The sequence below is a fragment of the Hylobates moloch genome, unplaced genomic scaffold (genome assembly GCF_009828535.3).
Source record: "Hylobates moloch isolate HMO894 unplaced genomic scaffold, HMol_V3 SCAFFOLD_10, whole genome shotgun sequence".
Lineage (NCBI taxonomy): Eukaryota > Metazoa > Chordata > Mammalia > Primates > Hylobatidae > Hylobates > Hylobates moloch.
In genome coordinates this window covers 27,703,606-27,722,172 of record NW_026652285.1, presented here as the reverse complement: position 1 = coordinate 27,722,172, position 18,567 = coordinate 27,703,606, and the positions used below count along the sequence as shown (strand labels likewise).

The 18,567-nt window shown below is 56.4% G+C and overlaps 1 protein-coding gene and 1 long non-coding RNA gene across 13 annotated transcripts in view; one reads left to right on the top strand and one right to left on the bottom strand.

The window, feature by feature from the left end:
* The first annotated feature begins 386 nt into the window (after positions 1-386).
* The window catches only part of HDAC5 (histone deacetylase 5), a 47,230-nt gene continuing 29,049 nt past the window's right edge, over positions 387-18,567 (top strand). For 2 of the 12 annotated variants that reach the window (XM_032163806.2, XM_032163804.2), the window contains exons 1-3: positions 387-538; positions 6,314-6,520; positions 13,189-13,263. In XM_032163806.2, the coding sequence (XP_032019697.1) occupies positions 6,363-6,520; positions 13,189-13,263 (233 nt within the window). In that variant the 5' untranslated portion in view covers positions 387-538; positions 6,314-6,362. Of the gene's footprint in view, positions 539-6,313; positions 6,521-13,187; positions 13,264-18,567 lie in introns of those variants that run through there. The other 10 variants (XM_032163815.2, XM_032163807.2, XM_032163817.2 and 7 more) reach the window with 8 other exon arrangements.
* Positions 3,444-8,111, bottom strand: LOC116474932 (uncharacterized). Its single transcript, XR_004249776.2, has 3 exons — positions 8,028-8,111; positions 3,937-4,057; positions 3,444-3,602 (listed from the first exon to the last, which is right to left on the bottom strand). It is a non-coding gene; the product is annotated as an uncharacterized LOC116474932 (long non-coding RNA).

Sequence of the window (18,567 nt, the reverse complement as noted above, 5' to 3'; positions counted from 1 at the left end):
CCCCGACCGCGGGAGGGCGCGTCAGGGGAGCATCTTAGGCAAGCGACGATTGCACCATCCACGGTTTGAAAAGATAGTCCTGGGAGCGCAAGGAGGAAACTTTTACAATCCAAAGGTTGAGCCCCAGCATCCATACTCGGCCCCTGCAACAATCTTTCCACTCCTACTCGCTGGGTTCCGATCCCTTCCCTTCCACCCCGTCTCGGCCCAACCCTATGCTGGGCACTGGCCCTTTAAGGAGCTGTCACGATGGCGTCGCTGGCCCCGCCCGGCGGGGAGGGCCGAGAGGCAGGGGAGGGGTTGGTGGTGGCTGCGGGCATGGGGAAGGCGGGAGGGCTGGGGGTCTGGGTCTATTTTTAGCTCCGGGTCGGGTCACGTGACGGGAGTGACGTCTCCGAATGTTGTTGTTGGTGGCGGCGGCGAGCGGAGCCGGAGGAGCCGCCGCAAAGATGGAGGAGCCGTCGAGGAGGTGCTGCCGCCGCTGCCGCCGCCGCTGCTGCCGCCGCCGCCCGCGAAGCCGGAGCTCGAGCCGCAGCGGGTGAGCGCCCCGCCCCGGCCCAGATCCCTCTTCCCCGGCCCCCGGGACGCCGCGAGGCGGCGCCCCCTCCTCCTGCTGTCTCTGTCCGCGGGCTCCCCGCGCTCCGCGCCCCCCTTCCTTCCTCCTGGCCCTGGGAGCCAGCCGGCGCCCCCCGGGAGCATCGCCAGCCCGTGAGCGGGGCATCGGGGTTGCTGCGCGCGCCCCTCCCTGCTCCTCCCAGACAGGGGCGCCTTCCCTACAGGTAAGGGAGGGGCCCGCCTTCCCGCGCCCTGCGCCCCCAAATGGCTCGGAGACCGGCCGGGGTTGTCTGATTTGCCACTTCCCTGGCGGCGCATGTTGCGTTGCAGAGCCATTTGAGCCTTGCACCCGGATTCTTTGCAGACCCCTCTTCGCTGGACACCCCTTTCTTGGTACTGTGACGTGAGGGGTGCTGCCCACCCAGAGCGCTTCTCCCCATAGCTACGAACGCATCCTTGATTTTATGTCCTTGACTTCCGTGCATGAGGAAGGGGACTGCGGAGTCCACCTTACTTCTCTCTTCCATTATTCTCACCCCGTCTCCCGTGAGGCGTTACTGCGTTTGTTCCCACCCTCTTCTCCTGTCTGACACCCTGGAGCCAGGATGCGAGAGCTAGGAGATGAAATGGAGCTCCCCCCCAACTCCTTCTTGTCTTGGGTGGATGCCCCCCATTTTTCATCCCGGGTCTGTATCTCATGGAATCGGGGGCACTCCCAGTGCCTTATTAACTTGGGGGAGTCAGCTTCTCCACCCCACCCTTCCCTGGGTCCCTGGGGAAGATGAGAACTGGCTGGGTGTAAGTAATTAATCTGGGAGCCTGGTGGAGGCTGTTGAAGTGGGGAGGTTGGGTGCTTCCTTTGGGAGAGGAGATGACCACTTGATACCCCTGACTGATACCTCTTCTGAGATGAGGTGTGTCTCTAAAGAGGAAAGGTAACAGCTGCAGTTGCTTTTAGGAGGGTGCAAAAGGGACCCATCACTCTGTCAGTGACCACCATGCCTTTGGGATCTGGAATTCGATTTGGAACTTGGGGAGGTGGTGGTGATTGGGTTCAGTGTCCAACTGGGAGGGGAGGATGGAGCCAGATTATGGGAACAAAAGGAGGTGGCGGGGAGGGTGAGATCCAGGAGTCTTGGTCAGAGGGACCCCTAGACAGATGCCTTGCAGGATTGCAGGATTGCAGTCTGGGTCTGGGTCCTGCCTTCGGCTTCCTCTTAGGTTCAGAGGATGTAGGCAGGCAGGCATGGTCTTCAGTCTCCCCAGTTCTAGGCACCCTGTGCCTATGCTGGCTGTTGAGATGCTGGGCTGGGCTGGGCTGGGCTAGGCTGGCTGGGCTGGATGGTGGATGAGCCATGTTGGGGGCTGCCTCCTTCTTCATTCCAGTCTTCCCTCCTTCCTCTCCCTCCCTAAACACAAAGCTTGGGGAGATATTGGTTTGTCTCCTTCGTCTTTTCTTGACTTCTCTCTTTGCCCTCTCTTCACTTGAACTTGGATCTGGGCTTTCTTGACAAAGCAGTAGGGGTCTCTCTGAGTTAGAGAAATGGGCCCCCAGTATCTCCGCTCTGTCCTGGGAATGTGGGCATGCCAGAGACCAGAGAGGCAGATCCCAGGTGTGGGTTACTTGGGGGCAAGGATGGAGGAAATGTTAGTTCTGTGCCAGCCTCCCCTTCTTCGCCAATATATCCTCCTACTTCGGCTAGATCATGTAATTTGGAGGGGGGCAGCAGTTTCACATGCCCCACCCACCCCAAGTAGCTGCAGAGACAAAGGTTTGCTTTCCCTTCCCTAGGGGTGGCATCTTAACTGTGTGTTTAGAAATGGGGCCTGGGAATGTTGGGCGGGGGTCATTTGTGTTCCCGCATAGTGGGGGAGGGGGGATCAGCTATAGGAGCTGGGGGTAGTGCAGTCGGTGCTGAAGTACCAGCTGCTCTTTAATAATTAATTCTTCCTACTCACATCCCTTTGAGGAGGGATGTCTGGAACACAGCATTAGGCTCAGCCAGCCTGCTAGAGGATGCACTCCTGTTGGTGGCGGTAGGGGGGGAAGGGGGAGACAGCAAGGGGGGGTGGTTCTTGGCATTTTTGGAGCACTGTAGCTTGCTCATGAATGAAAACCTGATGTAGCCCGTGAGGGGGCCTATTGTAGCCGACTTTAGCTAATTAAACTTTCTCTGCCTTTCTTCTTCCCCATCCCACCTCACCCCATGCCCAGCCCCAGCCCTTTCTTGAATGGGGACCCTGTCTGGTAGTGCTGGGAAGAGGGTATCATTCTGCCTGAGGTTTTAGGGCAAACAGACCCCGTCTTCTGCCCTCTGCCTCCGCCTCCTCCCTTCCTCCCCTCTCACCACCCCCCCGCTTTTTTTTTTTTTTTTTTTTTTTCTAGAAATAGCAGCCTCCTCCATCTGGCTTGTGCAGATGCCTGGAGCTGCGTCTGAGCAGACAAACAGAAATGGGCCGATTGCAAAAATGAATTTGTCAGCCTGGTGCCTTTTTTCCTTCCCTGTCACCCTCCCCCTTTCCCTGGTTTGGGGCCTGGACATCCAAGTCAGCCACCCTTCATGGCTCTGATCCTTCCAGGCTTCTGTTGGCCTAGCTTGGGGGAGGCACTAGGCAACAGAAGCTCTCAGAGGCTGAGGAAAGTGGTAGGCTGTGGCCATGGTCAGGAGGGGTCAAGATAAGTCCCTAGTGCTTTTGACCTTTGGGTGGGATGTCTTGGCTCGTAACTTTTTTTTTTTTTTGAGATAGAGATTCACTCTTATTGCCCAGGCTGGAGTGCAATGGCACAATCTTGGCTCATCTCAACCTCTGTCTCCAGGGTTCGAGTGATTCTCCTGCCTCAGCCTCCTGAGTAGCTGTGATTACAGGCATGCGCCACCACACCCGGCCAATTTTGTATTTTTTTAGTAGAGACAGGGTTTCTCCATGTTGATCAGGCTGGTCTGGAACTCCTGACCTCAGGTGATCCGCCCGCCTTGGCCTCGCAAAGTGCTGGGATTACAGGCGTGAGCCACCACGCCTGGCCAGTTTGTAACTTTTTGATGAAGCTGTTGAGGTAGAGTGAAACAACCTCAGACTCCCATGACTTGGTTCACACTGCTTGACCCTGTCACCTATGACCTAGGGGGTACCCTGGCCTGGGGCCAGAGCAGGTGTGTTGGGAGGGGGTTGCATGGTGGTACTGGACTCCAGGTTCCAGAGTGGGTCTTCAAGGGACACCTGACTCCCCAGGAATTTTGTGGGAGTTGTTTGAAGAACAAGATCTCTACAGGGTAACATTGTGAACCTATGGCCTTTGGAGCATTGCTTTGTAGCATGTGCCCCTCACTTGTCTGCCCTCCTCCTCTCACCCTTTGTCAGAGTTTGGGGTTTCCACCCTACTTCTCCAGGCTCAGCCCTGAGCTTGTAGGATGAGATGCAGCCCATTTCCTTCATTCATCCTTGTCCGGCTGTCTTGGCTGGATGTGGGAGGTGGTTTTGGATCCTGGAGTGGGGTAGGGGTCTGTCTGGAAGAAAGAGTTGGTGTGAGGTAGTGGGGTGGGCAGGGGGTCTGCCTGCTTATGATGTCCTGGAAGTTGGGCCGCTCCCTGGTTTGGCATCCAAGTGTTAGGTCATCTGGGACACAGCTCCTGGTCCCTGACTGCCTACTGAGACCCAACAGATTTCTCTGGCAGATGTGGGAACAAACAGCTCAGGTTTTAAACATCAGGCTCCCCTTCTCCCCTTCATGCTCCACCCCAGACAGGAATCTGTGCTTGTCCCGATCAGACCGTGAACACTGCTTTGTTTCTCAGGGAGGCTCAGCCTGTGGCTCTGGTTCACTTGGGAGACTTGATGCGGGTGTTGGCAGACACTCTTTACAGGTGGACAGGGCCCAGGGACCCAGGGATCCTGCTGAATTTTTTAGGATGGGGAGGAGCAGACATAGCTGAGTCCTGAGCCCACCATGAGTTCAAGGAGCTGCTCCCTTCCTCTTCTGCCTCAGGGGTGAGAATCAGCACCTTTAAGACCCAGAGAGAGAGTGGGTGGGTTAACCTGGTTTCTGTGCCACTGGGGCTGTGCCCCTTCTGAGCACCTTGCTGTGGAGGTGCCTCTCACTGTGGAGATGGGCTGGGCTACTCAGGCCTGCTGGGAATCGTGGGAATTTCTGAACCTGTGTTCCCCAGCCCACGGGAAAGGGTGTGAGCAGGACTGGGTGCCAGCCTTGGTGTGGGCACAGGCTGAACTGCCTGCCCACGTGGGCCCTGCCAGAGCACCAGCAGCCCTACCTGCCACATTCCTGAGCTTGGCCTCAGCCCTGCCTGCGCAGCCTTTTTTGTCTTAATCCCATACCTGTGCCTGTCAGGAGCAATTTAGCCCCTTCAACTCTGCCACCCAATCTGAGTGCACCTTTCTCCAGCCATGGAGTCCAAGCCCTGTGGTCCCAGCAGCAAGCCTGGGACCTCAAGGTCTCGTGTGTGCATGTGTGCGTGCGTGCGCATGTGTGTTCACGTTCTTGTGTTTCTGCCATAGCTGGCTTCTGGGCTTCTGGGTTCCAAATGGACCCCACCCTTGGGAATCTGATGAGAATGTGAGGCTTACTGAGAATTAATCCTGCCAGGAGGTGGGGCTGTCAAGGGGGGGCAGAGCTGATTGCTGGTTCGAGGCTTGGGGAGCAGAGTTAGGGCTTAAACTCGAAGCAGCTCACAGCCTCCTCTGATGGCTTCCTGCTACCTCGCTTTCATTGGGTATCGGAGGGCCTGCCTTCATTTGGAAGCAAATGAATGAGATCATGTCTGGGGTGGATCCTGGGCTGTTTAGGGACGGGCCAGGTGGCTGTATGCATAGTGTCTGAGGCTTGAGGACTAACTGTGGGGGAGAACTGGAGGAGTGGGCATGGGTTGGCAAAGCCGTGGTCCTGTAATACCTCCTCCTTTACTATACTGGCCTCAGCAGGGCTACTGCTGGGCCTTTTGTTGCTTTTGTACAAACTGGGAAAAAATCGTCCCTTGTTTTGGGTGGACTCAGCATGTCAGGCCATGGCTTGGCAGGCAGGGCACAGGCTGGATTTCATGTCTCCCTGGGCCAGACCTCCTTACACAGAGCACAACCTGTACAATATACACAAAGTGCTGGGCTTGGGCCCTGCGCCTGCCAGGCCAAGGGTACTAGATTTGGGATGGAGAGGTCTCTGACTTTCTCAATTCCTGGAAAGAGAAGCTCTTGTCCTGGTCTGTTGTTGAATTGGGGGAGACCAAAACAGAAGCACATCCATATTTCCAGAGCTGGGTGGCACAAGGATCAGAAAGTCGGGAGAGGACCCCTAGAAGTCCCAGCTTAGGCTGTGGAGGCTGGGATACCAGTTTCTGCCTTCACTTCTGCCAGGGACTGTAGATCAGCCCTGCATCTCCCCACTGCTATGGATAGAGATCAGAAGCCCCCCCTGCACTTTCTCCTTTGGTGCACACCTAGTCCCATGGCAGGCACTGTTGGGAGTCTATAGGGTCTCCCCACCTGGCAGTAGACACTCACCTGAAAAGGGGTCTGTTGGGTTTGGCCACCATAGCCATTTCCTATCCCTTGGGCTCTGGGAGCCTCATCAGTTAGTAAGATAAGAAACCAGGGTCTACCCAGTTCTGCTGATTTCTACTGTGGCTGTGGGCAGGTATCCCTCCCTCTCATCCCTCATCCCCAGGTACAAACTGACGAGCTCCAAGGTCTCCTTCGACTCTCAGATTCCTGAGTTAGGGGCCTCTAACCCTGCTCCGTCTCTCCCCAGGGATGCCGTTCTGAGTGCCTGACTGCCTCGCCCCGAAGGATGGCCTCGGATGGGCATTAGAGGCACGGCGGCCCCGGGCTCCCGTCCCGTCTGTCTGTTATCGTCTGTCTCTCTTGACATCACCGCAGCTCCACCCCCTCCCGTCCCAGCCCCCAGCGCCAGCTTCCTGCAGGCCCAGAGCCGGCATGAACTCTCCCAACGAGTCGGGTAAGAGCTGGGAGGTTGGAGAAAAGCACCCTGGGGTAGCTTTGGATGCAGTGGGCTGTGTGGGTTTCCCTTCCATCCCTTCCAGGCCAGCTGAGCTTTACTATCTGAGCTATAAGGGGATGAGGGGGTAAGGAGTGGAGAAGTGTTGCAAGAAAGGGCCCATGAGGTAGACCTGGGAATCGAGGGATCAATGGTCCGGTCTGGTCCTGGGAAGGCAATGGGTCCTACTCTGCCCCCCATGCTTGCCCTCTCAACTTAGGGGTGTTCAGCTCCAGCTCCGCCTTCCCCTGCTAGCCCAGACAGGCGGGCCTGAGGGGGGAGTGTGTGTCCCTTAATCTCTCTGGGCAGTCTGGGATGATGTTGGAGGAATTTCTTTACTGTAGTAGAATGCTCAGCTTCCTTTTTGTGGTGGTGGCTTCTTTACTTAGTGGAATGTTTGTGTTCCATACTTTTTTCTTAGTGGAGGTTTACAAGGGCACTGGGCCTTAACCTCCGTGTGTGGGTGCGTGGCATTGGGTGGGAGTGGGGTGACATGTGTAGAGGAGTCTCGGCTCTCCTCTGAGTCCAGGTAGACTGCCTCTCTTCCTCTTGGGCCCTTCATATGGTAGATCGCTAACCTGGGGTCTTTTACTCTGAGATTTCCTGTTCCTCTCTGTTCCTAGGACCCTGTCCAGTGCTGCCAGAAATAGTCTATTGGGGGGACTCCAGGCAGCTTGATGTGCAGCTGGGTCTGGATGTGTGCCTGTGAGGCTGTGTTCTAGTGGCCTGAGCTGGACCCTCAGCAGTTTCCCAGGAGGGTCCTGGGGCAGTGTGGTCAGAGTAGTGGCTGTCGTCTCCTCCTCCTAGGCTGTCTCCTTCTGTACAGTGTTAAAGGTCCATCTTGCTCAACTTTAGCTCTCCACCGCCCATCATACTCCTCATCTTTTTTATGTAGGGGTGGGTGGATATTTCTCCTTTTAGAGATAGGGCAGTTAGGGCCTAGGATGAATACCCATTTGCAGGATTGTACAGAAACAGCATCGGGGAGGAATCCAGACCACCCCACATTTTCTTGCCCATCATCCTTTCTGCAGGGTTTGCTGTTCTCCTTCAGATATTCCTGCCTCTGCCCTTGCCCTCATTCAGCCCCTAGGGGCTGGGATGGGTCGGCTCCCCAGCTCTGCCCTCTTGCTTGCCCCTCTGAGGCTGGATGGCGAAGGGAAAGGAGAGGCCTGGGTCCTCATCTGTCCTTCGTGCATCTTGGCTGGACACTACCCCAGCAAGCTCAGCCATGTCGGGCAGTAGTGCCAGCTGCTTCTTTCCTCTGAGTTGTGACGCTGACCTGTCCAGGAGCCATCTGCAGCACCTGCTTCCCATGGGGCTGGGGTCTAACTCTTGGCCAAGAGAATTGAAGCTGCCTAGAGGCATCTGTTGGTGGCTTGGAAAGGATTTTTCCCAGCTTTGGGGTTTCTTTCCCTTGCAGGGAAATGTGATAATCAACCCAGGAGAGATGAAGTTATTGGGTTACCTTTCCAGACGCTGGTGGTCTGAGTTTCCCTTGCAGCTACCTCTGCGGGAGCTGACAGGAGTGTTGGAGGAGCTGGACGTGTCCACCAACGCAGGAGGCCGGCAGCTTGAGAGCCCTGCTGAGCCCTGGCCAGGAGGGGCATCCTGAGTGGGCCTGTGGAGTGGGCCCCGCCTCCTGGCTGGCTTTCCAGCTCCCCCCAGCAGGGGGAGATGCTGTCTTCTCTGTGTTGGGGAAAGAGGGAAAAAAGGAGGGGGCCAGGGATTGGGAACCTCATTTTAGGATTGTTGAGAGGCTTTGGAACTGGGGCCACTGCTTGGGGATGTTTGCTTGAGGCCCTTCCTGCAGAGCGTTCCTGGGGTTCTGGACTGGCTTTCCCAGTTGTGGGGTTCCAGCTGCCCTGGGCCAGGGAGATAGCCTCCCCCCAGCTCTTCCTTTCTGAGGGGCCTAGTGTCTGCTATTCCCAGAGCTTGGGCTGGCATCTGGGCTAGGGCTGGGGTGCCCAGCGCCTGGCAGAAGCCTGGAAACCACATGCCTTGGAACTCGGCGGAAGTAAAATGAAACCACCGATTGTAGCCAGAGCACGCGGGTGTCCACTTCCCCGTAGACACCCTGCAGAGAGCCCCAAGAAGGCAAGGTATGGGCCACGGGGCAGGAGATAAGAGGTGGGAAGGAAGGAAATGGTTAGTCCCCAGGGTCTGCTGCAGCCCCTGAGCGCCTCCCACCTTCCCCTCACTTCCCTGAACACTTGCTCCTCTTTCCCCAGAGTACAGAACAGCAGGCTGGGTAAGGGGCAGAGCTTCTGGTTCCCCTCAAGTCCTCTCAGCGTAGGAGCTTTTCAGTTTGGCAAGTCCTCACTGAGTATCACCAACAGGCTCAGCCTGTGGAAGACAGAAGAAAATATGAGATGGGCCATCCCTGGTCTTCACAGTGAACATGTTAGCAAGAGAGACTGTTTTGGTGAGGGGCAGCAGGTGGAGACTGTGAGTGATTTCCTTCTGGGGCCCACCCCCAGGGAGGTGGGAGCTGATGACTTCCCTCTGGCTCGGGCTGCCTACCAGCCTTTGACTTTATTTACCTCTTTTGCAGTCTTGGAATCACAGGCGGAGGCTATTGATGGAGTTGCCTGCTTCCCTGAGACCATTCCCCGATCTCTGCCTTTTCTTCAGGCAAAAGGGGGCTTGAGGATTAAGGCTTTCTTTATTTTTCTGGAACTGTGTGCTTCTGCATGTTCTCCTCAGTGGGGCTGAAAGGCTGACAGAATTTTCCCTCAGCTCAGACTCGGCCCAACTAGGTTGGAGGAGCTGCCCAGGGGCCTGGGACCAAGGCCAGCTCTGGTTGTACCCTCTTCTCTGTGCCATTGCCCAGAAGAGCAGGCAAGAGTGAGGCCCGCTGTGCAAGCCAGTCTGGGTGGCAGTGGGGCCATGGAGGAGGCGGCCAGGATCCTTCTCCCCAGTGTGGGAGGGAGACAAGCTTCATGACAACACCTGCCTGCCCAGCGCCTCCCAGAACCCTCACACTTTCTCTCTCCCTTTTCCAGGATGGAGGGCAGCAGCGCCCCCCCACCCTTGCTCTCTGGGTGACCAGAGAAACTGGGACATGGGTGTGGGGTGGAGTCAGGAACCTCGGCGTCCTGCCTTCCAGCCTTGGGCTCTGCCTCCTTCATAGCCCCCAGGGAAGGCAGGCAGTGAGAAAGTGGGTCAATCCTGGCATGGGGCTGGGGTCTGGGAAGTAGACTCCTGGCCTCCCTTCTCTACTGAGATGCTGCGTGGGACACTTCTGTGCTCACTGCAGAGTGGGACCTGCTTCTCCCCTCCTCTTCCCTGCTCTATCATTCCAAAGAGATTGAAGGCTTAGAGTGGAATGGCCAGGGAAGGCAGGGTCAACCCTGGGGGAAGTAGAAGATGCCAAAGTAGGTGTTCACATTTTTCCTGGCCTTGGCTTCAAATGAGAGGGTTCAGCCAACACCTAGCATGGAGTCTGGCACATGGCAGCTCCCAGGCCATGCTGATGGGCTCCAGCACGACTGGGCTCGAAGGGCAGGAAAGAACAGGAGGGCGGGCAGGCCTGATGTCTGGGTCTCAGGGAAGCTGGCAGCTCACACTTCATCCAGGGTGCTCCTGGGCCAGCCCTTGGCTTTTTCACTGCACACTAAGCAGACCTTGCTTTCTTCCCTTTGGTCAAGGTCCCCCCATCCCCACAGCCTTTGGGCTCAGGAAATGGAACCTGGAGCCAGGGTTAGATTCTTTCCTCCTTCAGATTCAGAGGGCTAGGAGGTCAGAGTACAGCCTTTGAGGGAGGGGCAGAGTGAGTCTGGGGAAGACAGTCCTGGCTCTGGGTGAAGCTCATGTACCCCATGCTTGGTGGGTGCTCCATAAGGTTTGTGGGATGAGACATGGGTGTGCTGGATGGGAGAGAATGGAAAAGAGAAGTGAACTGCAAGGAGGGGGGCTAAAGCATGAAGGATTGAAGTTAGACATTAGGAGGACCTTGTATCACCTGAATCTCAGAAGAAAAAAAGGCATTTGTCCCCATCCCAAACCTCCTCTCTTATTGCCTTGGAGGGTTCTGGGAATTGCACTGAGGATTTTCTGACTGTGTCCAACACTTTGCTTCCTACTTCTTGGAGGCTGTAATGGTGCCAGCTCCCGGCTCCAGCCACCTCTGGGTGTCCCTGTCCTGGGTGCTACTATCTTCGCTAAGCAGGAAGTCCTCTTTCCTTCGATGTCTGGGTGCTCCAGGTTCTGGGGGCCCTGCTTTTGAGTCCTGGTAACTGACAACTTCCTCTTTAGAACAAGGCTCTCCTGCCACACTCTCCTATGCCTGGGGCAGGCAGAGAGAGCTGGGACAGGGCTAGCCAGCCCTTCTGGTTACTCCTAGCATGGGTGGGTGGAGTCCTGGGCTGGGAGGGGTTGCTGCTCTCGGCTTTCTGGGCTCCCTTGAATCTGCTGCCCATCACCCCACTGATGAAGACCTTCCCTTCCCTTCCTCTTGAGAGGGGCCTGGTTGGCCAGGATGAGGTTGGGGCAAGGGGTGGTGAACGAGATCCCCAGCCATACTCTGAATGTCCACCAGCGCTAGGCCTCTGAGGGAGTACTGTTCCATTGCCCTTTTTCTAGAATCTGTCCTGGTTTAGAAGCTGCAGCTCCAGACCCCTGTTTCTTTCCTGGTCCACCACTGGGTACCCCCCGGCAACATATACATCTTGCTAGTCTAGGGCCTGGGAAAGCCTCCCTCTGCCTATAGGTGTGGTCCCCCTAATCCTCCCACTCCCAGCCTAAGGGCAGGAGACCCCTTTGCCATCCCTGACTGGCAGAAGCTGGCTGGGAAATTGGGCTCCAGGAGCCACAGCCACTGTGTCCTTGGTTGGCCAGCTCCTCCTGGGCTCCCAACAAGAGGGTGAGGTCATCCAGTCCAGAGAGAGGACAGGTGTCCCTGGCTCCATGCCTGGAGTAGGGGTCAAGGAGGGGGCTCCAAAATAGCAACTGTGACATCAGGAAGGGGGAGGGGGATATAGACACAGGAATAACCAGGCTATTAAAAGGCTCTAGTGAGGTCAGGGGGCCAAGTGGGAGGCACAACCTGAGGAGCAGGGGCAGGCCAGCGGTGGGGAGGGCGGGGCAGTGGCACTGGTCCTCATGGTGCACCAGCCCCAGGACCCAGGGAGCAGGGGCTGTGCTGCCAGGCCTGAGGCTGGCTGGTGGGTAATGACTGGATGCTGAAAAACTCTTGACTCTCCTTAGCGAGGTTCCAACCTCAAGTCTCTTCCTACTTGAGCACAGGGGTCATTGTACCTGTTAATAGAAACCCTGGGAAATGGGAGGCAGTGGAGTGTGGTGGTTAGAGCTCAGACCTGAGCCTCAGACATCCCAGCCCTGCCATGTAAACAGCTTTATGACCTAGGGTGAGTGACTTCATGTCCCTGTGCCTCAGTTTTCCCATCTGTGCCTCTCTCCCAAGGTCACCACGCAGAATAAATGAGATGATGTATATGATGTTCTTAGCACTTCACCTGGCACATTGCCATGGAGGAGCTACCTGTGCTCTGAGAATTAGCAGATGTTCCGTGGTCCCCTTTCCTGGATTGGGGTGAGGAAAGGGGACCAGGGGACACCTGTCTGCCCAGGAGGAGTATCCCTACACCCTAGAAAGAGGCTGAGGCTGAGCAGCCTCTGGAGGCGACACTCTAGAATGAGCGGGAGGGAGCTGCCGTTTAGCAGGTGTTTAGGGGTCTCTCTGCTGGTTGAAGGGGTGGGGTGGGGAGGCACCTCTCAACTCTGTGGGAGGGCAGAAGTTAAGCAAACCTTCATGGGGCTATTAGAACTCCAGGGAAGGTGCCTGTGTGCCAGCCTCTCCTAGACCCTTCTGATTCCTTTACCTGTTCTGGAAGGCAAGAAGAAAGACGGAGGCTTGAGTCTGGCTTCTTGGTGTCCATCCCCTGGCTTGCTTGCCAAGAGTAGCAGCCAGAGCCGCTCCCAGATGCATGGGTACCCCAGCCGGCGCCCTTCCCCAGCCCAGCCTCTGGCCACCCAGCGCTGTGGCCTTGGCCCTGAGTGCTGGCCCTCCCCTGTTCCCATCCCCCTCGCCTGGCGCTTCCTCCTGGGGTAGAACCGCCTCCCCCCCATGGGGCCTCCTGGCAGCCGGCCCGCAGCTCCCTGAGCATGCTCCACCTATTTATAGACAGGGCCCTCCCCCAACTGCTATTTCAGTCTCCTGCCAGCTGCCGGCGGCGGCTCATTCGGGAAGGAGGAGCAGGGAGCCGGGCCCAGAGCTGTCACCCAGGGTTGGGAGGGAACACAGAGCCCGCCTGCCCGCTGAGCTCCCCTTCCTGTCCCAAGTGCTCAGCCATACCCCAGCTCCCAGGAACCAGGGAGAGGCTGGTGGTCGGTTGCCCCTCTAGAGCAGAGCTGGGCCTGCAGCTCTAGGGCCTCCCTGCCCCTCCTGCCGCCAGGAGTGCCCAGGCCGGATGAGGCACTTCCCCACAGTGTGGGTCCCATCGGCAGTGGCCTGAGGGAACCTGTGCAGTGTGGGCTGCCCGACCACCTTCCCTTCGGCCTGCTCCCCGCCTCTGGCGGCCCCCTCCCTGGCATGCTGCTGGTGCCCAAGGCTCAGGGGCTCGTGGAGATGCTGCAGACCATCTATGAGACAGAATCCTGTTTCTCAGCAGATGGGATGTCAGGCCGGGAACCATCCTTGGAAATCCTGCCGCAGACTTCTCTGCACAGCATCCCTGTGACAGGTAAGTGCCTTGATGTCCCTGCCTGCCCTCTGTCATCGGGCATCCTTGTCCCTGGGCTGAGTATCTGGCCCTGAGCCTTGCACAGATAGGATCCTGCATAAATCTGTCTTGACAGTTTTGTTGAGAATACACGGGGCTGGGGGATCCCTGCTCAGAGAGGCCCCTGCCCTCCCTGCCCAGATCCTGCTGCTCCCCTGTGCCCCTCAGCTGTACTCTGCTGCATTTCTTCCAGTCCCTTCATTCTCTGGCAGGGTCGGCATCCGCTGCTGGGGGCTGGGGGTTACTGGAGGATCCTGGCCTAGTTGGCACTGTGGTCAGAGGGGAGGAAGTGGGTCAGTGACCTGCCTTCATGCTACCCGCTCCCCAAGTTTGGGCAAGGGAAGAAGGCATAGCTGGGTGTCCACAAGAATAAAGGTTACCCCAGCTCCTCTGGCTTGGTTCTTGGGGCTACAGGATTGAGTACAGTGACTTCCGCAAGTCCCCAGCCAGGAGTCTCTTGAGAATCAGACACTTGGGGAGGCTTGGTGCAGTTGTGATGGAGTTAGGCAGAGGCTGGCAGCTTGGATATTGAGGGGCTTGGCTGCCTTAGCCCCTAGTTGGCTCCCGATGGCGCTCCTCTCCCCAGGTCTGGGTTGATTCCCATCTCATGAGGATGAAGAGGTGTTACTCTGGCTCAGATGGGCTTCGGGACCCCCTAATCCTGCCACCTTCTCAGCAGGAACTTTTTTGGCTCTTGACTAGGGGTGGGGTCCCCCAGAGCTGGGCCACTCCTTCCCTCACTCCCAGGAACCTGTTGGCAGCATCAAGCCTTCCTGGCACAGCCTCCCCACCAGGCCGGCACCACAAGATGCTTCCTCCAGGGAGGGGCCTGCTGGACTCATGCCTGCTCAGCCCCTCCTGGCAGTGGCTTGGCACTCAAGTGTGGGTGTCTGTGTGTGCGTGTGAATGGGGAGTCCTTGCCTCTGGATATGTGGGTGTGCATCCCAAGCTTCAAACTGGAAAGTGGGAACTGTGTGCCTCTGCAGGTGCCTGTGATTTGGCTCTGAGCTGCCCAGGGATAAGGTTGCAGTGGGACTTGGATGTGTCAGAGCATGAATGTTTTGGGAAGATTCAAAAAAATCTTTGGAACATGACCTATCTTCTGCCCAGGCAGGGATGCCCATGCAGTGTTCTCATGTAGGGGCATGACCCTGAAGACTAGCCCTGCAGGGTATCCATGCAGGCCCCGGGGATAGGAGCATTACCCCGGGGCCAGCCCTGTAGCCTGGGGCGGGGATGGGGGCATACCCTTGGGGACCGGCTCTACAAGATACCCGTGTAGTCCCCTGAGGTAGGGGCATATGCCTGGGGGCCACCTACACAGGTCCCTGGGATGAGGAATAAACCCAGAGGGCTGGTTCTTACCCTGGTCTGGAGTCCACAGGTCTAGCTAAAGACCCTACCTGCTGGCCCCTAGCCCATAGCCTCTGGGACTCAAGGTGGTCTCTTGGAAGGCAGAATAATCACAGAGCATCTGCTTGGGACAGCTCCACACTATCTGGCTTATCAGGTCCACCCATCCTGCCCTGTCCCCTCTGTTCCTTGCTACCAGCAGCAGCCAGCAGTTGGCCGGAAGTTTCCTCCTCAGCTTGTTCATTCACCTGCTTTCAGATTGTACCCCAGAAACCTTGCAGGCTGGGACCCTGCTCTCATCTCCTCCCTAAGCCTGGCTGCCCCTGCATGGGGTCCCAGGCAGCCCCTCTCTCCAGATCCCTGTCTCCCCACTCCACCCCCAATGCTGGCTGGCCTTCAGAGTGGTGGCTTGGTCCATGCTGGCAGGAGGGAGGCGTGAGTCACCTCAGCGGCTCGGGGAGAGGGCTAAGAATGTTCCCCCTGCGCAGCTCTGATGCTGTGTCTGTGACGCGGCTAGGGACAGATATAGGCCTGGAGCTCGGCAGCCTTGTTGTTTTTTTTTTTTTTTTTTTTTTGGACTCTGGAATGTAAATAGATGTTTCAAATAGAAACACTTTAACCTTTGGGTTAAAAAAAATCCACCCCGGATAAACACGGCCATGAGGGCCCAGGCAGCCTGGTGTTTCCCTCCCCACCCCCTCTCCCCATCTCTTGATCGGTCTCCAGACAGGATGCAAGATCCTATGGCTGAAAAAGCAGGTGTCCAGGGAAGCTTCTTTGGACAGTGTGAGTTGTGCAGGTCTCCCAAGCCCAAGGGGTTGGGGCAAGGGTCTTTCGAGGGTGGTGCCTGCCTGCCACCTCCAGCAGCATCTTTGGAACCCTATTTTAGGGACAGCCTTTGCTCTCTGGGCTGTCTTGGTTGTTGCCATTGCCCAGTACCTAGCACAGTGCCTGGCACATGGATGAATGAATGTCGCATGTGGGGAGGACTGGAGTCCAGAATTGCTGGCAGGATTCCTGGGCTCTATTCTGGGGCTTGGACCTCTGGGTGAATAGAGACAGCTTTAGTGAGTCACCCCAGTGGGTGAGACAGAGCCTTAGCCTACTGAAGGACAGGGGCACTCTGCTGTTCTTGCTTAAAGAGCGGGGCAGATCTCAGCATCTGCTCTTAGCGATCAGAGGTCTCCCTTGATGGATGGGGTCTCTGCCTGGCCACCCTACCACAGCCCCCCAGTGCACAGTGGGCACCACCATCATCCAAGCTTGGTTCTGGCTTGGGGAGCCTGGGAGTTTGAACCCTAGTATGGGATTCTCAAGGACACAGAGGTGGGGAATTCTCTGCTTCCCTTATGTGGGTCCTGGATTCCCCTTTGTCCTATACTGGGTGGAGCTGATGCCCAGACAATACACAGGACTTTATGAGATGGCATGGAGGAGGAGTCTGCTTTTCCCATGGAGGGAGGGTGTGAATCCTGCTTGTGCTAGAAGGAATGCTGTGGACACTGGGAAGTGCCATGGGGTCCAGGTTTGGTCTTAGGGCTTTCCCTGGATGTTCTTGTTCGTGCTCTTCAGTCTTTGTGGGTTTGGCTGTGTGTGTAGGTATGTAGTGCCAGGAGGGTAAGAAGTGCAAGACTCAGGGGTGAGAGTGGAACTATTATAATGCTCTAAGTGACAAGGCTATCAGGTACATTCTCTGTCCTTTTTTTTTTTTTTTTTTTTGATATGGAGTCTCCCTCTTTTGCCCAGGCTGGAGTACAGTGGCACGATCTCGGGTCACCACAGCCTCCACCTCCTGGGTTCAAGCGATTCTCCTGCCTCAGCCTTCCGAGTAGCTGGGACTACAGACACATGCCACCATGCCCGGCTAATTTTTGTATTTGTAGTAGAGACGGGTTTTCACTATGTTAGCCAGGCTGGTCTCGAACTCCTGTCCTCGTGATTCACCTGCCTCAGCCTCCCCACAGTGTTGGGATTACAGGCGTGAGCCACCACGCCCGGCCCTTGCCATATCTCTTTTGGGAAAGTATTGATAGCTGTGGTGAACAATTGAGAAGGCTCAGAGAGGTTAAGGAACTTACTGGACATGGTGGCTCATACCTGTAATCCCAGCACTTTGGAAGCCTGAGGGAGGAAGATCACTTCAGGCCAGGAGTTTGAGACCAGCCTGCGCAGCATAGCCAGACCATGTCTCTACAAAAAAATGTTAAAAAAAAAAAAAAATTAACCAGGCATGGTAGCATGCACCTGTAGTTCTAGCTACTCAGGAGGCTGAGGCAGGAGGATTGCTTGAGCCCAAGAGTTTGAGGCTGCAATGAGCTATGATCACTGCATTCCAGTCTGGGCGCTATAACAAGACCCTATCTCTTAAAAAAAGGGAACCTGCCCAAGGTCACAGAGTGAGAGCTGGAATTTGAACTCAGGTCTCTGGGTAGGAACATTGCTAATCCACATAAAAGCTGCTTTTGGCCAGGCTCGGTGGCTCACAACTAGAATCCCAGCACTTTGGGAGGCCGAGGCGGGCGGATCACATGAGGTAGGGAGTTTGAGACCAGCCTGACCAACATGGAGAAACCCCGTCTCTACTAAAAATACAAAAAAATTAGCCGGACATGGTGGTGCATGCCTGTAATCCTAGCTACTTGGGAGGCTGAGGCAGGAGAATCGCTTGAACCCGGGAGGCGGAGGTTGCAGTGAGCCGAGATTGCGCCATTGCACTCCAGCCTGGGCAACAAGAGCGAGACTCCGCCTCAAAAAAAAAAAATAATAAAAAGCTTCTTTTGTGCAGATTTTAAAAAGGTGGCCCTTCTTCTGGGTAGATACGTCCTCATGCCAGTGTGCATGGCCTGGCGATTGGAGCTTGGGCTAGATGTCAGCCCCAACTCACCCCTTTAGACGAGAGCCCATGTGCAATATGCATCCTACACAGCCTTATGTGCTGGGCCTGTCAGTGCGAGTTCACAGTTTGTGCTCCTGGAGCACAGGAACCATTCTGGCCTCGGGGGCCTCCTGGGGTTGTGAGAGGAGGCTTTGTTTTCTGTAAATACTGAGGACCACTTGGTCTGTGATCTTCCTCCCTGAGGGGATTTTAGCCCAAGGAGAGAAGGGGGCTCAGGAATAAAGTTGAACACCAGCCCCCATACAACCTCCTGTGTCTCCCTCCCCCTGCCTCATCCCCTCTTCTTGTTTTTGAGACCCTCAGCTGTCCCTTCCCTGCCACACAGCTGCCAGACAGGAAATCAGATTAACTGTGTCCACACACACAGCTGTAACAGCTGTCAGGTTGGCAGCAGGCAGCCTAGGGACACTGTGAGGCAGTGGTTCTCAAACTTTTGGTCGCATCAGAATTACCAAGGGAATGTATTAAAATGCAGATTCTCAGGCCTTGACACCCTGCCCCCCAACAAAGGTTTGGATTCTGTAGGGCAGCCCAGGAACCAATGATTTAAACTCATGTCTCAGGTGATTCTGATGAGAGTAGACTCACCTCATCCTTGGAGTAAGAGCTGTGTGGACATGGGTCACAGGGCCCAGCAGTCAGCCAGTGGATGTCATCAGCATCCCTGGAAGGCCTTGGTGGGTCTTGGGACTCCTGGGAGAAGGGTCTATACAGGAGGAGGGAGGCTGTCGCCCCAGAGAGAGGTGAATCCAACTCCCAGCTGCCTGTCAGTCAGGAGAGAGGATGTTTCCAGCCGCCAGGGAGCAGGTGTCTAAACCCCAGTGGAATGGGGGATTATGGCAAGCAGCCAGGTGGGCAGGGCGCCCTGCTGGACACCCAGGGCTGTGCTGTGCTTGGGGAGTGGAGGCAGATCTGCTCTGGAGCCCCTGCCATTCCACCCCAGGTGTGGAGCAAACAGTCCTAGCAACAGCTGCAGACTTTGAATGGTTAGTGTGCCTTTTACTTGCCTGTAGCTT